Raw genomic sequence first — 18,041 nt, forward strand, 5'->3', positions numbered from 1 at the left:
CTCTCTGGAACTTGGTGGGGTTCAGTCGTAGATCTGCCTCCTCTATGGATATGGCTTTGGTATCTATTCTAAGTTAAGGAATCGGCGGCTAGATGTCTCTATCAGATGAATGAGTTACTTACCTTCGGTAACAATGTATTTGGGAGAGACACAGTCTAGTCGCAGATTCCTTAACACTCACCCATCCTTCCCCGTTCTGCGAGGACCTTTTCAGGTTGGGTTTTCTGCAGTCGCCTCCCTCCGAGTTGCTTTGTCTTTCTGCGGGGTGACATCTTTCTCTTCACTCCTCCATGGGATGCTTCATTCTGTTTTGCTTCCTCTACTACACCCATTCTCATGATTGGGCGTTATGCGCATGTGTCCTTTTACATCCCTATGTCCTGGGCCTACTGATGTTCTCTCCCCCCCTTCCCCCCCCCCCCCCCAACCCTCCCCCCTTCTCATTCGCCTTGGGGTTTCTTACCTCTCCTGCAGTCCATTGGTCAAATGTCTATTGTCTCTGCCTGAGTCTATAGGTCTCTTACAGGGGATACAACATCCCTTTTTGGTGCCGACTTGTGGTGGATTGTCATTGCTCATGTGTTCCGGACTTGTTGCTCTTCACAGTTATTACTCTGGTTGCAGACTTTCTGTTGTCCGCCATGATGTTTTTTCACATCTTCTTCTGCCTCCTGGAAGGGTTGGGCCTTCACTTTTGCAGGGTTGCTTCTCAGAGTGGTGCTCTGCTTTTTCCCTTCACTGCCTGGCACTGTCCTTTATGGTGCTGTTGTTCACCATTCAATTTCTTTTTCTTTTTTATCTTTTTCGCACACTGGTCCAATACTCTCACAGTTTTTGGTGGTGGCTCAGCGTTGAGACGCAGTAAAGTTTCTCTGACGAAAACCGACTTCAGCGCGCCGGGAGGGGCTTATATGGCTCAGCTGACATCACGTCCGTGGACGACGTCACGGCCGAGCCGTGCAGCGCCGCCCCCTGGCGGGCAGAGGTGGTGCTGCGGAAAGTTTTCCAGATCCAGTCGGACACCTGGGGATATTCTAAATTAAGGAATATGCGGCTAGACTGTGTCTCTACCAGATACATCGTTACCGAAGGTAAGTAACTCGTTCTTTTGTGCTTCTTCTCCAGTTGAATTACCATTTGTTACACAGCCCGTCGGGTTTTAATGCAGTTGAAACTATGATGCTTTGTGTGCTCTTATACGTTCATTCAAAGTGCTTGTAGTATAACGAGCGAGCTCCATATGTAACCAGTCCATTTGCCAAGGCTACTGTTACTAGATCTGCAAAGCTACATTTATAGTTGCTAGCCATTTGTTCTATGGGTGCATAACAATATTTTATCTGTTACAGGCTGAGAACCATCCATGCCTTGAAAACAGGAAAGAAAGATACATCTGTGGGAGATGATCTAGGAGAAGGACTTCTACTGGGTACACCTTCGCCAGGCCTCAAGCAAGGACGGAAAGCAGGAGATAGTGATTATGATGACGATGATGACGACGATGATGATAGTGAGGATCCAGCAGATGAAGAAGATGACGATGAGGAAGATAAAGATGAGAAAAGGGGGAAAAGAGTAGACACATGTGAAGACGAGGTAAACCGGATGTGTGAATTTGTGTGTATCAACAGAATCAAGTATTGACATACAATTAGACACTAATATTCTTTTTTTTAGCTGAAACCTCATTTTAACTACCATTCATTACTCAAATATATATATATATTTAGTGACCAAGGATACCATGTTCTCAGAAATGCACTGACGAGGCTACAATAAATTAACACAAAAATGTGTACACGCTATCTAGAACACAACACTCCACTGACTCATTGAGTTGGTTAGTTCTTGAAGCAAACCCCAAAACATCCAAACAGAACCTTTTCATCAAAGAGCAAAGATGGATACACTGTTTATCCACAGATAGCACAGGCCTTAGCGTGCAGTGCGACTTAGTCCTGACATAGTAATGTCATGCACTTCTTGTACTCCATCATTCATACCCCTGGACACAGCCTACACCTGAGCAAAACAGGACACAGCCTACACCTGAGCAAAACAGGACTGATATATCTCTACAGAGATATTCATGAAAATCATGGGACAAGGCGACAAATACATCACGTCCAGGTACACCCATACACAACGTCCATTGACACTGCACATAACCGATTGAAATAGAACCGATAAGACCCTTGAGGCGTTGGTATACTCCAAACCCCCAGTTCCAAATACAAACTTGGACAGGAGGCCCAAGCCCCAGGGTATTTGATTTGGCTGACAAAGAACCCTTGACCCTTTATAACATCAACATAACCAAGCTAAACATGGGATACAGTCACGTTAGATATCTCCCCTCAGGGTGTCAGTATCACGATTCTGAACCTCTCTCTGTTCATATTGAGGCATTCATTACAATATCATCTGGGGTAGGAACATTCACCTTTAGCAAAATTATAACATCACACCACGAGGATTGTATCATTCATAGTCAGTTACCTTCATGACTCGCACCCGAGTGATATCAATAATGTGGCCGGTGACCAGATAATATATTAGATATTAATATTTCGGAAGGAAATTGTAAACCCCAATACTTAATTCAATCGGACATAATAGCCCCCCAGCACCATACTTAATTCACTGTTTGAGGGGGGCTGAGGTGCATACTCTAGACGTACCCAGTCATTATTTGATAAGGTTTGGGCCAGACTAAGGACAGAAAACGTTGCTCTGTCATGGCTGCTCCAGTGACTACAACTAACCATGTGACCTACCAATTAGACACTCCCCTGGTCACATGACACAGATGCTTGCTGAAATTCATGGCCGCCCTTTCAGCCAGCACCTCCCGGACTCGGCGGCGTGGGTAGGTTATCGGCAACGCACACAGCAGTAAAAATGTCAGTAACAATATAGTGATGCACTTGGGGTGAATTCTTTACACTACGCAAAGGAATCACCAAACACGATGGGTCTTTGTGTATAGTTTAACCTTGTTTAAACAAGCTTACCCGGACTTAGCGTGGGCAGCGAAAAGTGACACATTGAGCCGTTCGAGCGGTACTATTTCCCTAAATAATTAACATGCACGAATATGCTTCAATACCACAACGGGGTTCAACAATCGGTAATAGTGTGGGCCATTTAAATATAAATATAATTAAAACCGATGGCCTCTTTAACTAACTCCGCCCGGGCTTATCATAATACATGCTCCAGGCAGGACGCGGCGATCTTCAAAACATTACGCTGCTTCTACAGAACTCACGCCCGCCATGCGCGGGCTAGATACACAAGCGAGATTATGTGAATTGATGATATATGAAAGCATCAGGAGCTTTAATAATCTTTTCTAATTACTACGACACCAATTCACTGGTTACATGATTACTAAGATTGATAACAACATGCAATACGGTTTCAGAGCTCACGACCATGATACCTTACATTGCCTAAGTCACAGTGACGAGGCGCTTGTTATAAGATTAAACGCTGGAGATATAGAACAGACATTTGTATTTAAATAGGTGCTTAGACTCGTTGGACAGACACACAATGGGTCAAGAGAGACCTCTTACCTTTTCAAAAGGGGACATAGCATGAGGGGCTCAATGCTTAATATTGAATAGTTAAATGCTTAAATAAAAATAGCACCATACCATTACACTTTCTACAGCAGGTCTTATGGGAGAAAATTATACACTTATATGGTACTTTCCATTGAACACGACTCCAACTAGCTATTGCATAACAACTGAACCGCATTGTGGAGAGATGCAGATTCTACATACGTCACCACTGGTATTACCTTCTTAAGACAATTACATTTGTAGACAAATGTCTTTCAATAAGGAATGTAAATAAATGTAAGATAACATCATAACCCCACCGTCTCTCTAATGATCCTTACCATCCCTCCATACATAGCCTTAATTATATGGAAACCAAAGCCTAATGTGCTGACTGCCGGGTACTGTTGATGCCTGGGAACTAGACATATTAGGTGAGTCCTTTGTTTCACAACCACCATTAAGTTGTCTGCTGGGTTATCCACAGGGGCATGTAGTCCACTTTTGCTCACGGAGGATAATTTTTCACAATAGTTTTATCCATTTTAATTTGTTCGAAACGCTAGTTGCACACTTAACAGCGTGTTCCGAATGATGTTCGAAGTCACTACTATCATTGTTTTTAAACCCACACCTGTTTTGTATGCCTTTGTGTCTCATTATTATAGGTAGATCCAGCTCAATACAGGTACATTGACACATTAAGCACCTTCTTTTTGTGACACTTTGATTAGCCGAATGGATACAGTTCCTTTAGTGTAGGCAGTTTCTGCAATTTTTGTATGGTCCTGAAGAATCGCGAGTTATTGAACACAAGCGCGAGAAACATGTTGACCATTAATTACACACACTAACTGACACATAAGTAGAAAACATTATATTCCATTAAGTGCTGGTTATCTTCTTTTTAACTAGGGCAGGAGACCCCCAGAATAAACCTTCTCTCCGGTACTCCCAGCCTTATTTTAAACTCACTATCACGTCTACACACCTCTGGCCCCACACCTTCACTTCACAAAACGGCTGTTGGATAAAAGATCTCCAGTAAAGTGCCCCTCTTTGAGGTGAGCCCGTTTGGTTTGCACCGCTGACCCAACGAGGAGCCACCCAGATGATGAAGCATGACACCTGAAAGGTTGTGTGAGGGCATTACATCCAACTGTAGATCTCAGTGAGACCCAGTGGCATCCAGATAAAGTGTGACTCGTACATCTTTCCTCTGAGGAACGGCAGAGCACTCCTTGTTTTGATGCAATAAATTAAGGCCTGCCAAACCACGAAAACTGGTGTCCGTTTCCCTTTCTCTGACGCATTACCGGCTGGAGTGCAAGAGGCAATCTGGGGAAATACTGCTTGGAGAGATATAGATATATAATATTCCATCACGCTGCCATAGTTGGAGGTGCACGCAAAGACAGGCGAACTCAGCCACCACGGCTAAGTCCTTTATTGAGACACAACGGGACACAGCGCTGGATATTTCATTAAGCCCCAACGCGTTTCGGAGCTCCTTATGCTCCTTGCTCACGGGGCGGGCATGCAGCGGCAGACGTATATAAATCACTTCACTTGGTTCCTCGTTGCCGGGTAATTACAGCGCTCTCACGTCGGTTCGTTGTCCTTGCGGCAGAACCACGCCGCTTTTAATGTCAATACAATTCACCCCTCACAGAGTGAATAATTTGGACGAACATGCGTGCTCCAGTTATTTTACACTTTTTATTGTATTTTAACCTTCAGATAGGTAATGTGGCAAGCAAACACAGATCAACGCGTTTCGGGAGCCCTCTCCCTTGCTCACGATCAACCTGGCCCCAGGGTGAACACATATTTAAAAGTTCATTACGTCACTTCCTGGTAACTGTTCGTGTTGTCCCTAAGCCTTCTTGAGGATGTAGTTTTTTTAGTTACAATTCAATTTAGCCCTGTGATGTATTCAATAATTCTGGTGTCCTAGTGATGTTTCTTTTTTGCAATTACTTATCATTGCAGTTCAATTTTAGTTTTTATATATTCATATCATAATTTGTCCATTCAAATTACGCAAGCCAGTTTAATCTCTAGTGATATATTACGATAGCTTTTCCTTGTGTGTTAGCTTTCATCTCATTAATTAATTATTTTCTTTGTGGGGTTTCCAATTTTCTAGATACGGGTGGCCACTCTTTTACAGTCCCTTATTGTCTTTATGTGCCCTCTGGTGGGTGGTAATTATTTTTGTTTCTTGTTCCTTCTTAATCCTTTGTTCTTGGATGCCCACTTGTGGGCATACACATCATTTTGTTCTTCAAGTTCCTGTGAGTGTCACCTCTCTTATTTCTCTGAACCCCTACTATACGCTAAAATGATTACTTTTCCTTTCTCCGTGGCTTGCTGTAATTCCATGTTGTTTCTGAATTCAGGATCACATGTATTTTTTGTGGTAAGACCATCTCCTATGGTGAGCAGAGCATAAAGCTCATCCTCCTTGCTTGTGACAACCACAATTTCCCCAAAAAAACATAAATTTTTCCTGATTTTATTTTGCTCCAGTTGAGCCGTTTTCAATTCCCTGTTTTTTGTTTCTCCCCATAAAAAGAACACAAAAAATATAAAATAGTTCATAAAAGCCAAAAAAAGTACAAAATGTTCAAAAAAGATTAAAAACATATATAACAACAAAAAGAAGAAAAAAAACAGTTCTTTTTAGAACTACCTCCAAATTATAAAAAAAGGCTACATTTTTTAAAAACTCTTCCATGGTACGCTCCCCGGTACGCTCCGCGGTGCGCGTACCGGGCGCTCCCCCCGCGACCGCCAGTAGGTAATATATATATATATATATATATATATATATATATATATATATATATATATATATATATATATATATATATATCAACAGTAACTCCAAGAAACTACCTCTAATCCAGCAGGACCGGCGAAGTAGGGGACAGACCACAGCATTCGGGTAAGTATTTTTTATTTTCCAGTATTTTCCGCTACCAACCAAACATGACGCGTTTCGGGCTTTGCAGCCCTTGTTCACATGCAAGGCATTAGTGATTTTTTCAGTGCTTATAAAGTGCTAAAGTGCTCCGCCTACAACCCTGTTCCCATAAAGGACATGTGACCACTGTAACAAGGGAAAACAGACTATCTCAAAGTAAGCTCCAAACAAGAAAGCAAAGATTTCTTTAAACATTGCAATTCCGGCATAAATGCGCCATGTGTACATTGTGTAAAAACACTTTTTTTTATATATACACAACAGTCAAATTACCGCATAAATTCCTAGAGAGGGACTCATAACTGGATAAATCCAGATACATCATATACACACCAAATGTTAAGAGCATCTAAAACATGTCATAAAGAGATAGCATCGATTATTGTGATGACAAATATTAACTTTGTTGTTACGGAAGAACCAACTTCTTTCCATTAATGTGGGGCCTGACGGAGCAATCGTAACTAACAACCAAAACAAAGCTAGGACAACCATGCCTAGTGTGCAAAGACGATTCAGAAAAGGGGGTGGTGATGAACAGAGTGTCTGAATTAAGCAGACCACTCTTACCCAGTCCAAAGATCAGGGCTTGATCCATCACCGTTATTTATCTCACTTCACCATTCCAGCTCAGAACCTGGCTATATGCAAATCAGTCTGTCCTTGGCCCAGTGCATCATGGGAACAGGGCAGACTAAACTACCAAGCCAATTCTTCACCAGAAAGGAGACAAGCTACCGGGGACCGGTTTCTGGCATTTCAGCCTTCTTCGGCCCGGCTTGCTTGAATCCTGATGGTGCAGTGAGAAAGGGGCTCATGTCTGAGTATACCCTGCCACACCTATAGTGGCCAAAAACGATTCAGAAAAGGGGGTGGTGATGAACAGAGTGTCTGAATTAAGCAGACCACTCTTACCCAGTCCAAAGATCAGGGCTTGATCCATCACCGTTATTTATCTCACTGCACCATCCCAGCTCAGAACCTGGCTATATGCAAATCAGTCTGTCCCTGGCCTAGTGCATCATGGGAACAGGGCAGACTAAACTAGCGAAACAAGGAGGTTCATGATAACTATGGAGTCAAAACAAGAAGACTGCTTCTTGTATGACTTCAAGTCTACGCCACAAAAACAGAGTTGGACCATTCCAATCATAGAATTCATATGGAAGGAAGGACTGAAGATCATGTCCAAGCCAAATTCTTTGCCAGCAGTGTTCCCGAGAGTGGATAAGAAATATAGGGCGCCAAATTCATCTCCAGCGTGCCTCATTGGACAAGCGAAAGCAGACTCTGTGGTAGCGCAGGCAGCGCAAAAGAGGTCTTCTAACCCAACATCTCAGGTCTCTGTTCCGCCAGACAAAGACAGGAGACGTCTAGATTCTTTCGGGAAAAAGTTTCTACAATTGCAGCTACAACTATTAGAGCCGCTAACTCTCTAGCCATATTAGGGAGATACGATAGGCAGATGTGGTCGGACATCTCGCCGTATGTGGACAAACTCCCCGAGCCAGATCGAGCTGAAGCAAAGAAAATCCTTCAGGAAGGAGAGTGTGTCTCATCTGAGATGATTGATGCTGCAGTGGACGTTGCTGCCACAGGTTTTCGTCAGCTAGCGGGTGCAGCTGTTCTCAGGATGCAAGGATGGTTGAAGGCAACATCCTTTCGGCAGGAGGTCCAAACAAGGATTATAGATATGGCATTTGATGGATAGTATTTATTTGGAAAGCATGTTGACGATGCTCTGGAATCCATCAAGAAGGATACTGAGACAGCACATTCGCTGGGCACTTTACAATACAAAAAGTCTTCCTTTCGTGGAGCAAGAGGAAGAGGGAATTTCTCTAATAGAGGAGGCTATAACCAACAGCGCTCCTATACTTCCGCCCAGGGAAACCAAAGATACCAGCCATATCGTCAACAGACTTACGAACAGAGAAGAGGAAATTTCTCTCAGTCTCGAGTAAAATCCAACTATCGCGGAAGAGACAATAAGAAGTGAGAAACGCATCCTGCCGCCACTTTGTCCCAACCCGAACCAAATTGGAGGAAAAATATCCCAAAATTACTTAAATTGGTCCAAGATTACCACAGACAAGTACGTTCTGGAATTCGTAAAAACTCCTCCAAACTCCCCCCCCCAAGAGGACCGCCTCCAGCACATCTCAAGGAGCTGTTTGCCCAGATCAACACTATGATTCGGAAGGGAGCAATAGAAAGGGTACCTCATCATCAGAAAGGAAAAGGCTTCTACTCAAGATTTTTCCTTATTCGCAAGAAGTCGGGGGAATGGCGACCCATCCTCGACCTGCGTGCCCTAAACAAATTCCTCAAAAAACTGTCATTCAGAATGCTGACACTTCAAGAAATCCTCCAATTTCTTTCGGCGGGAGAGTATATGGCAACTCTCGACCTTCAGGATGCATACTTCCATGTTCCAATTTTTCCCAGGCACCGGAAGTTTCAGAGTGGCTGGCAGGGACTTCCAGTTCAAAGTTCTTCCCTTTGGACTGCGCTCAGCCCCCAGAGTGTTCACGAAGATACTGGCCCCGGTGGCAGCCCACCTTCGATTGCAGTCGATACAGATATATCCATATCTAGACGATTGCCTTATCAAGGCCAGTTCTTTCGACATGGTAAAAACTCACATTCAAAAAACTCTGTCACTGATGCAAAGCCTGGGTTCTTCAGTGAACTTCGAGAAATCGCACCTCACGCCAGCAAGGAGAAAGACTTTCTTGGGAGCGACACTGGACACCAACCTCGCCCAAGAAATTTATCTCAAAGGAGAGACAGGAAAAGATACAAAGGTTGGCTGCGGCACTGTTGTTAAAAAGGTGCGTTTCAGTGCGCATGTTCAAGTCCTTCATCGGGATGATTTCTTCCTGTATTCTTCTCACCCCCAACTGTCATCTTCGGATGAGGCCCTTGCAAGAGGAGCTCAGTCGCCAGTGGTTACAGGTGTCGGGGTCCTTCGAGGATATCATACAAATAACACCTCGAATGCGAGAAGCGATTCAATGGTGGAGTCAAGGTTGCAACATACAAGTGGGATGCTCTTTCCTCACGGAAGTGCCCAGGTTCATAGTGACGACAGACGCTTCAATGACAGGCTGGGGGGCACACCTCCAAGGCATGACAGTCAGCGGAAAATGGAACAAAATCCAAATGAGATGGCACATAAACAGGCTAGAATTGCATGCCATCTTTCTAGCCCTGAAGTCCTTTCAGGCGACCCTAGAAGGCGCCACAGTCTTTATTCGGACAGACAACACCACCTGCATGCATTATCTAAACAAGCAGGGAGGCACAAGATCAGCCTGGCTGTCGCAACAGGCATAAGAAATTTGGAGTTGGGCCCTGACTCACAATATCCATCTGTCAGCTGTCCATGTCCTGGGAATCGCGAATGTGTTAGCGGACTCTCTTAGCAGATCCACAAGCTGCACTCACGAGTGGGAACTACATCAACCATCTCTAGACCGCATCTTTCAGACTTGGGGGCATCCGGATCTGGACTTGTTTGCGACGCAACAGAACCGGAAATGCCCATACTTTGCAAGCTGGGTTCCCCACAAGGACTCGTGCGGAGATGCCCTTTCGATGAATTGGAATCAAATATTCGCTTACGCTTTTCCACCGCTACCTCTGATCCCGAAAGTCATCAAGAAGATGAAGAAGCAGCCATGCCGGTTGATACTGATTGCTCCATGATGGCCCCGGCAATGCTGGTTCACAAGCTACTCCTTCTCTCGGAATGCAACCCTATCCAACTTCCTCGCATTCTGAATCTTCTCTCCACCCAGAAGGGGAGGGTGTACCATCCGGACCCGAACTCGCTGAAATTGTCAGCTTGGCTCCTCAGCACATGGAATTTGCACACTTAAACATTCCACAGGATTGCCAGGAGGTACTGGCGAAAGCCAGAGCCCCATCTACGATCAAGACCTACAAATTTAAGTGGAGGCGTTTCTGTGCATGGTGCCAGTCTAATGGTCTTCATCCCATTCATGTCAAACCAGAGCAAATTCTTCCCTTCTTTTTGCACTTGGCCAGATTGGGTTTGGCGCATTCTACTCTTAAGGTCTTCCTGGCTGCCATTTCTAGATTTCGTCAAGATGGATCAAATTCTTTGTTTTCCGTGCGGATCATACAGCAATTTTTCAAAGGATTGTTTCGTATGTTTCCGCCTGTGCGGAAACCTCCTCCTACATGGCATCTGAATGTCGTACTAACTCAGCTCATGCGTCACCCTTTCGAGCCGATCCATAAGGTGGACCTGAAATTTTTAACATGGAAAGTGTCATTGTTACTCGCTTTAACATCTGCTAGAAGGGTTAGCGATAGTCAGGCATTTACATCTAGATCGCCTTTCATCCAATTCACCACGGACTCGGTAGTACTACGTACTAATCCAACGTACATGCCAAAAGTGCCTTTGGATTTTCATCTGAATGAGCCGGTTGTCCTCAAGACATTCTTTCCAACCCCACAGTCTCCGGCTGAACGAGCACTGCATTCGTTGGATATTAGGAGATGTCTTAAGTTTTACCTATCAAGAACCGCTGCCATCCGCAAGACAGACCAACTGTTCGTGGCTTATGGCCGGCAGCGCCAGAGCTGTGCAGTTTCAAAACAGACCATTGCTAGATGGGTCTCCTCTACAATTGGACTTTGTCATCAGCAGGCCGGTAGACCCTTACAGGCCTTGCCAAGAGCACATTCTACAAGGGCGGTTAGCTCTTCCACTGCCCTTTTTGCTGGTGTGCCTCTTCGACAGATCTGCAGAGCTGCTACATGGTCTAGCAGACACACCTTTACTAGACACTACTGTCTAGATTCAGCAGACGACGCAGATGCTTCGGTTGGAAGAGCAGTGCTGCGCAATCTTTTCAAATAAGGTGAGCCTCTGTTTCCACCTCCTCCTCTATGCTCTTTAGACGTTATTTCAGATGTTGATGATTATTGTTATACATGTATACTGTATATATATATTTGATACTCTGACGTCTACGAGCATTATGCTAGGAGTACTGCTTACTATTCTGATTCAGGCATGTGAATCTATGAAAGACACCCCTAATACTGGAGAAGAACAATAGTTACTTACCTGTAAACAGCTGGTTCTCCAGTATTGGTGTCTTTCATAGATTCACATGCAACCCGCCCGCCGCCCCCAAGAGACTCACTCAGGCATTATGGGGTTTCACTCCTGTGCGAGAAAATCTGAGAGCCTGAGCCTCTGGGGAGAACATTCTGGTGGGTGCTGACGCCTGATTGGCTGCAGTTTGGACTAATACATAATGACTAGGATAGTTACGATTGTGAAGGTTTTTTCTACTGTAGCTGGTGCTACTTTACTTCCTGGTTGGGTACTTCTGATATTTGCTATATGTATTATGGCATTTTATTGCTTTTTTATGTACCGTGGGACTCCCACTCCGACGACGGGGAATGATTCAGGCATGTGAATCTATGAAAGACACCAATACTGGAGAACCACCTGTTTACAGGTAAGTAACTATTGTTCTTCTGGCAGCCAGGCGTCCCTCCACTAAAACGGTATACGCCTGCCGATGGAATACATTTGTGGCATGGTGCACCGCAAAGGCTGTGGATCCCTTTTCTGACCCTCTTTCTGAGTTTCTTCTGTCCTTGGCCCAGCAGGACTCTGCTCTGGGCACTATCAAAGGTTAAATTTCTGCCATCTCAGCCTTTCTAAGGCTTACTGATCAGCCTTCTCTTTTTAAGTCCCCAGTTGTTAACCGTTTCCTCAAAGGCGTTACGCACGTTTCCTCCCGTACCTTTCATAATGCCTCAGTGGGACTTGAATCTTGTCTTGACTTATTTAATGTGCGCTCCCTTTGAGCCCCTTCATAACTGTCCCTTACGTCTTCTCAGCTTTAAGACTGCTTTCCTGGTAGCTATCACCTCTGCCAGAAGAGTGAGTGAGCTCCAGGCTCTTTCTTCCAAACCTCCTGTCCTTTCAGTTCATCCGGACAAGGTAGTTCGAAGGACCCGTTCTTCTTTCTTGCCAAAGGTTGTCACGCCCTTCCACATCGGGCAGATCATCACTTGTACCAACTTCTTTCCGCCTCTGCATCCTTCTAGACAAGAGGAGAGGCCCCACCGCCTGGACCCAAAACGTGCACTCGCATTCTATCTGCAGCATACACAACAGTTCTGGGTGGATGATCAGCTCTTTGTTGGCAACGTGGGCACCAAAAAAAGTCGGACTGTGCACCGGTGGGGCGTTCTGTGCCTCAAAGCATGTTCATCCTTGACTAAGAAGGAGCCTCCTGTGGGACTGCGTACCCATTCGACCAAGGCAACTGCAGCCTCTACTGCCTAGGGATGTGGCGTTCCCTTGCAGGATATTTGTCAGGCAGCTATGTGGGCCTCGTGGCACACGTTTACCAAGCACTACTGCCTTGACAGTCAAGTCCGGAGAGACAGTTTCTTTGGCCGTTCTGTTTTCCGGGTCTTCCTGGTGTAATTTTGTTCACAGACCCTCCACCGGGGTTGGTATTGCTGGGGTATCTATTCTAAGGTAAGGAATCTATCACTAACATGTCTCTTTCAGATGCACAAGTTACTACTTGTGTAACGATATATCTGTAAGAGACATTAGTTAGTGATGGATTCCTTACCTTAGAATATCCCCAGGCGTCAGACTGGATTCGGAAAGTTTTGCTTAACAGTACCCCTGCGTCAGCGCACACTGGTTGCTCCTATATGCAGCCCAACTGTCCCTTCTGAGGTAGAATGGGGTCGACGTGGAGCCACACTGCACTATGTATCTGTGTAGTGGCTATGCTGAAAAATCTTCGAGGTCCAGTCTGGTACCTGAGGGTATTATAAATGTGAAAAATCTGCTGTTAGTTAAAGCATTCACCTGAAATTTCTGTACACAAGGTAAACAATGTTTTATTTTGGCTTAGTTAAGAAAATACAAGGTAAAGCATGAAAAATGTTTGTATAAGTTTAAAGCAGAAAGTTAAAATCGTACTCCCTTCTGGTGAGAATTTCTGCTTACTGCTCCAGATTTTGTGTCTGTTAGGGAAGATCCAATCAGCATCTGGGCTGTGCAGATTTCCTCTGTTCCAGAAAAATGAGCGCTAGTGTGAGAAAGTGCCATCTTTCTTGCCTTGGTATGCCCCCACTTTTTTCTGAACTGCTGATGTGCTTTGACTGAGTGTGGCCTGGGTTCCTGCCAACCAGGTACCCAGTGTCTGTGTTCCTTCCCTAAAACTGTGCTGAAACTAAAAACCCAATTGGCATCTCTGGCCACCTGTCAGCCCCTAGTAAATGGTACCCGAGGTACCCAGGGCATAGTGACCAGAGAAGACCCCTGAGGGCTGCAGCACTTATTGTGCCATCCTCAGGGGGCCTGACACCCACACCCTGCCTTTGCAGGCTGTGTGCCTAAGTACAGAACTAAACCAAGAGTCGACATGGCACACATCCCTGTGTGCCATGCCCACAGAACCCACTGCCCTAGCATACTTCAGTCACCCCTCTAGCTGGGTGTCCTATGCCAGAGGTGAGGGCACAGGGGTATGAGCCCTGTGCCCCTACAGTACTCAGGGCCATTCCTGGGCACTGTAAGTGCAGTGATGCCATTAAGAGTGTATGGTGCTGGGAGGTTGTCATTACGAACTCCACAGCACCATAATGGCTACACTGAAGACTGACAAGTTTGATACCAAACTTCTCAGCACATTAAACCAGCACTGATGCCAGTGTGGGATTTAATGTAAAATGCACCAGAGGGCATCTTAGAGATGCCCTCTGAAATCCTAACCTACAATCCACGTCTGGGCTGAGTGGCTGCAGAGGCTGCCACACAGCAGACATGTTGCTGGACCCCTGGGTGGAGAGCCCCCCGCTCTCCTGGGCCTGCAACAATGCACATCCTGGGCGAGGTTCTAGGTCTCCTTCCCCGGGATGGGCAGGGGGAAGCTTCAAAGGCATGCAGCCTCTGTGAGCTTCTCCAGACCATTTGCTGTACCCAGCAACTGGCCCCCACCAGTTCTAACCCCCACTCTGGCAGGAAGACTGGCGGGAAAATCTACGTCCGGAAGGGTGGTGTGCCAGCCTGTGCCAACCCCACCCCTCATGTGGGGGAGACGAAGTGAAGCACAACCCCGGGCTCCGGCCATCTTGTAGATGGGGAGCCCTGCCAATCCCAGCTAGGCTCCTGCCCCCCTGCCACAGGAGAGGAGCAGACGAGGGGTTGTACTCACCCCAGGACAGGGACCCATTAGAATCTGTCCTTGCCCTACCTGTAAGGCCCCTAAATGCAGTATTTAGGGGCTCCCTGAACCTTCCTTCCTGAGATCCCGATACGAAAAGAAGAAAGAAGATCAAGAAGAAGAAGACCCGCCGTGCAGCTGCTAACAACAGGACGACAACAACTGACTTGGACCCAGCCCTACCGGCCTGTCGATCCTGCCTAATCCTGGCGACTCCTGCGGACAGCAACCTTGGGACACCCGGAGGACCTGCCTGCCTTGACCCTCTTAAAGACTGGGACTCCCATCAGCAGAGGCTCTGCTGCAACAACCCACCTGATGCCAACCAGGAAGCTCCGGACCAGCCCACTCTGCACCCGCCGAGCCCAGGCCGGGCCCAACCGAACCAAGACCACGAGGACGTCCCCCCAGCGACTGGGACCCGAAGTCCAGTGCCCAAAGACCCTCCTCGATGAACCAGCCGACGCCTGCAGACTCAGAACCAGGGGCCACCCCAACCGCGACCAGCCGAGGGTACGTTTTTCCGCCACCAAAAGACACCCCTGCACCCGGTGCCCTCCAGCCCCCTGTGCCTCCCTTTGGGGTACCTACTTGTGCTCCAAGATCCCAACTTACCTCTCGAAGTGCTGGTGACCCCTTGAGAGTCTCCGTCCCCGAGCCTGCAGCATTTGTTCCTTTTTGACCTTTCCCATTGGATAACATTGAGCGCCCGACGGCTCAAGAGTGCCGCTGGCTGTGCCACCTTTGTCCTATCCTACTTCCCCCCTTGCCCTGAGCAAGTGACCAGGAGCCCAGCTTCTACAGCCGCGGGACATGCTAGCCAGCAGCCACCAACCGAAGGCCCCCTTTTCCTCATTGGATATCATTGGGCCTACCTACCTCTGCACCCGGCCGGCCCTGAGCTACTGGGGCAGAACCGACTATACTTACCTGACCCTGGGGGACCCTGAGTCTACACCCGGAACCTTAACTTAACCAGCCAAGTACTCACCTGGAAACCAGTAACTTACTTACCTGCCATTGTAAAACATTGACCCATTTTGACTCGAAAATTTTCGAAGTGTGAAGTTTTGAAAACTGCAAATATTCGTATAAAATCAGCCAAATTTCGAAGTACTCACCTGCAAGCAAGCGAGAAGCCAGTACTGTACCTTGCAGCTTAGTACTGAACCGCAAAAGTAATCCTTACCGGGTTTACTAGTAATCTGTATTTTCTCTATAGGAACCCATTGTCTGTTTTTCTATGAAATTTCTTCAAAGTGCCTACATTTGAAAACTTGAAATATTCTTTAAAAATCATACGAAATACTGAAACACAATTACCTTCCTGTTTTAAGTTCAGACCCCAGTGCTGGCCCTAGAAGCCCAGTTCTGGATTACAAAAGTAACGCAATCATACTTTACCTGCAACCTGAATTTTCTCTCATTGAATAACATTGCCAGATTGTCATTAAAAAGATCCAAGTGTGAACTTTTAAAACAGCTATACTCATGAAAATTCACCACAGTAACTACAACGTTTTTGCTAACTTGGTTTCAGCTTAGACCCCAGGACTGAATCTAGGATCTAGTCCTGGAACTACTAAAGTAATCTGTACTGTAATCAACTGTACTTTTATGGTAACAATTCATTGAGCTCAATGCTTAAGTGTGTCTAGACTTGAGTTGCCTTCAGCAACTCCTGTACCTATTGTGTTCACCAACTTCATTGCTTCCTTGCAAAGTAATTACATGAGAGTTGTCATATCCAGAGTAGTATATTTTTATAGAGTTAATCAGAAGTGGATAGGACACTTGTAACCACTTATACCAAGAGATATTGGAAAACCCTCATAAACGTTGTGTATAACGACAAGCGGTATATCTTATTGTCCGCCCCACACAGACGTTATGGCAACAATCATTGGGTTTAACAATTTGTGTCTTGCCAGCCTCACCCGAGGCGATCTCTGGTTTTTTTGTGGCAGTCTCCAGAGAATTTTGAGTCACCCCACTGAAAGTGCACAAAGAATGTAAAATAGTTTCCAGACGACTTAGATGCTCTTTATTAGTATCGCTGGACTACTAAGTTAAAAAGGTCGGTATGCTCACAGGAAATTTAAGAATCCATAGCATATATTAATGGGACTGAAAAAACGTCGACATGTTTCTGCTCTATTGGCCCGTGGGTCTAAGAGCATTCGTCAGGACAAATACAACACTTAACACAAATAAAACTACATATCACTATTTGTGATGTAGACGGGTAGATTTCCAAACTTAATAGTCTTACCCTTTTGAGGTTCTATGGAGTCACCTAAAAATTGTTAAAGAAAAGGTGGGGTCACTGGTGGCATTTAACCAATGTTCAGGAAATAGTTAGCAAAGAAAACATTGTGCTGTTATTATGAAAGCTCAATTTGAGACTATCAATTTAGGAAAACAATGGTGACATAAAAGGCGAGTAATTGGTGGCGACATGTGACAGACTAGCGTTTGTATAGTAAGTATGCAACTGTGTGGCGACATATGACAGACTAGCGTTTGTATCGCAAGTGTGAATTACCCAAAATAAAGTATAACATACCTCTAATTTGGGTGAACTTTGAATGAACCTGATAGAGGAAAAGGGGATAGTGAATATTTAACCATGTTAATGGCGAAGAAATGTCCAATTACCTCAAGTGAGGTCTTACCTTAAGGGTGATTATATAAGGTTCCCTCAGGAGGTAAGGACAATTTGTCCCAGGCTATAACGACATCAAGCGGAAGTTAGTAACAATGATGCCGCGTCGTGATGACTAAACGCGGCCAATGAGTGGAAAACTTACCTGCAACGGAAGCGTGTTCCGCGTCTTGTGCTGACTCTGCCTCCTGGACGCCAGGAGCACGCTTCCAATGGCGTTTTTACAGCGCTTGTCAAAGAGATAGAAATAGGACGTTTTGCACATAAAACGAAGACCAAGTTAGGCTGGTTAAATAACAAATTCAGAATCATTTTGTACGCTTAAATGTAATTATATGTTATCTACGATGTAGTTTTATAATTATCATAGCGCTACCGAAAGAATTGAAATTATTATTTTTCTGAACTTGAAATGTGGAACATGCACATATTAATAACTAATCATGCAAAATTTCACACTGCAAAAAATTGAAGTTCTCTAAATTGTCTTTTTGGCAAAAAATCAGCGTGCAAAGTGGTGCCAGCAAATGTCATCATTTAGACCGCACTTATTGGTCTTAAGG

General features: G+C 45.4%; 1 protein-coding gene across 14 annotated transcripts in view; it reads left to right on the forward strand.

Moving 5' to 3' along the window:
• The window catches only part of BAZ2B (bromodomain adjacent to zinc finger domain 2B), a 1,380,234-nt gene that overhangs the window by 877,260 nt on the left and 484,933 nt on the right, over window positions 1-18,041 (forward strand). For all 14 annotated transcript variants that reach the window (XM_086956655.1, XM_086956643.1, XM_086956644.1 and 11 more), the window contains one exon: window positions 1,350-1,596. In XM_086956655.1, the coding sequence (XP_086812781.1) occupies window positions 1,350-1,596 (247 nt within the window). The remainder of the gene's footprint in view (window positions 1-1,349; window positions 1,597-18,041) is intronic.

Source organism: Lissotriton vulgaris, chromosome 2_1, assembly GCF_964263255.1.
Source record: "Lissotriton vulgaris chromosome 2_1, aLisVul1.2, whole genome shotgun sequence".
Classification (NCBI taxonomy): Eukaryota; Metazoa; Chordata; class Amphibia; order Caudata; family Salamandridae; genus Lissotriton; species Lissotriton vulgaris.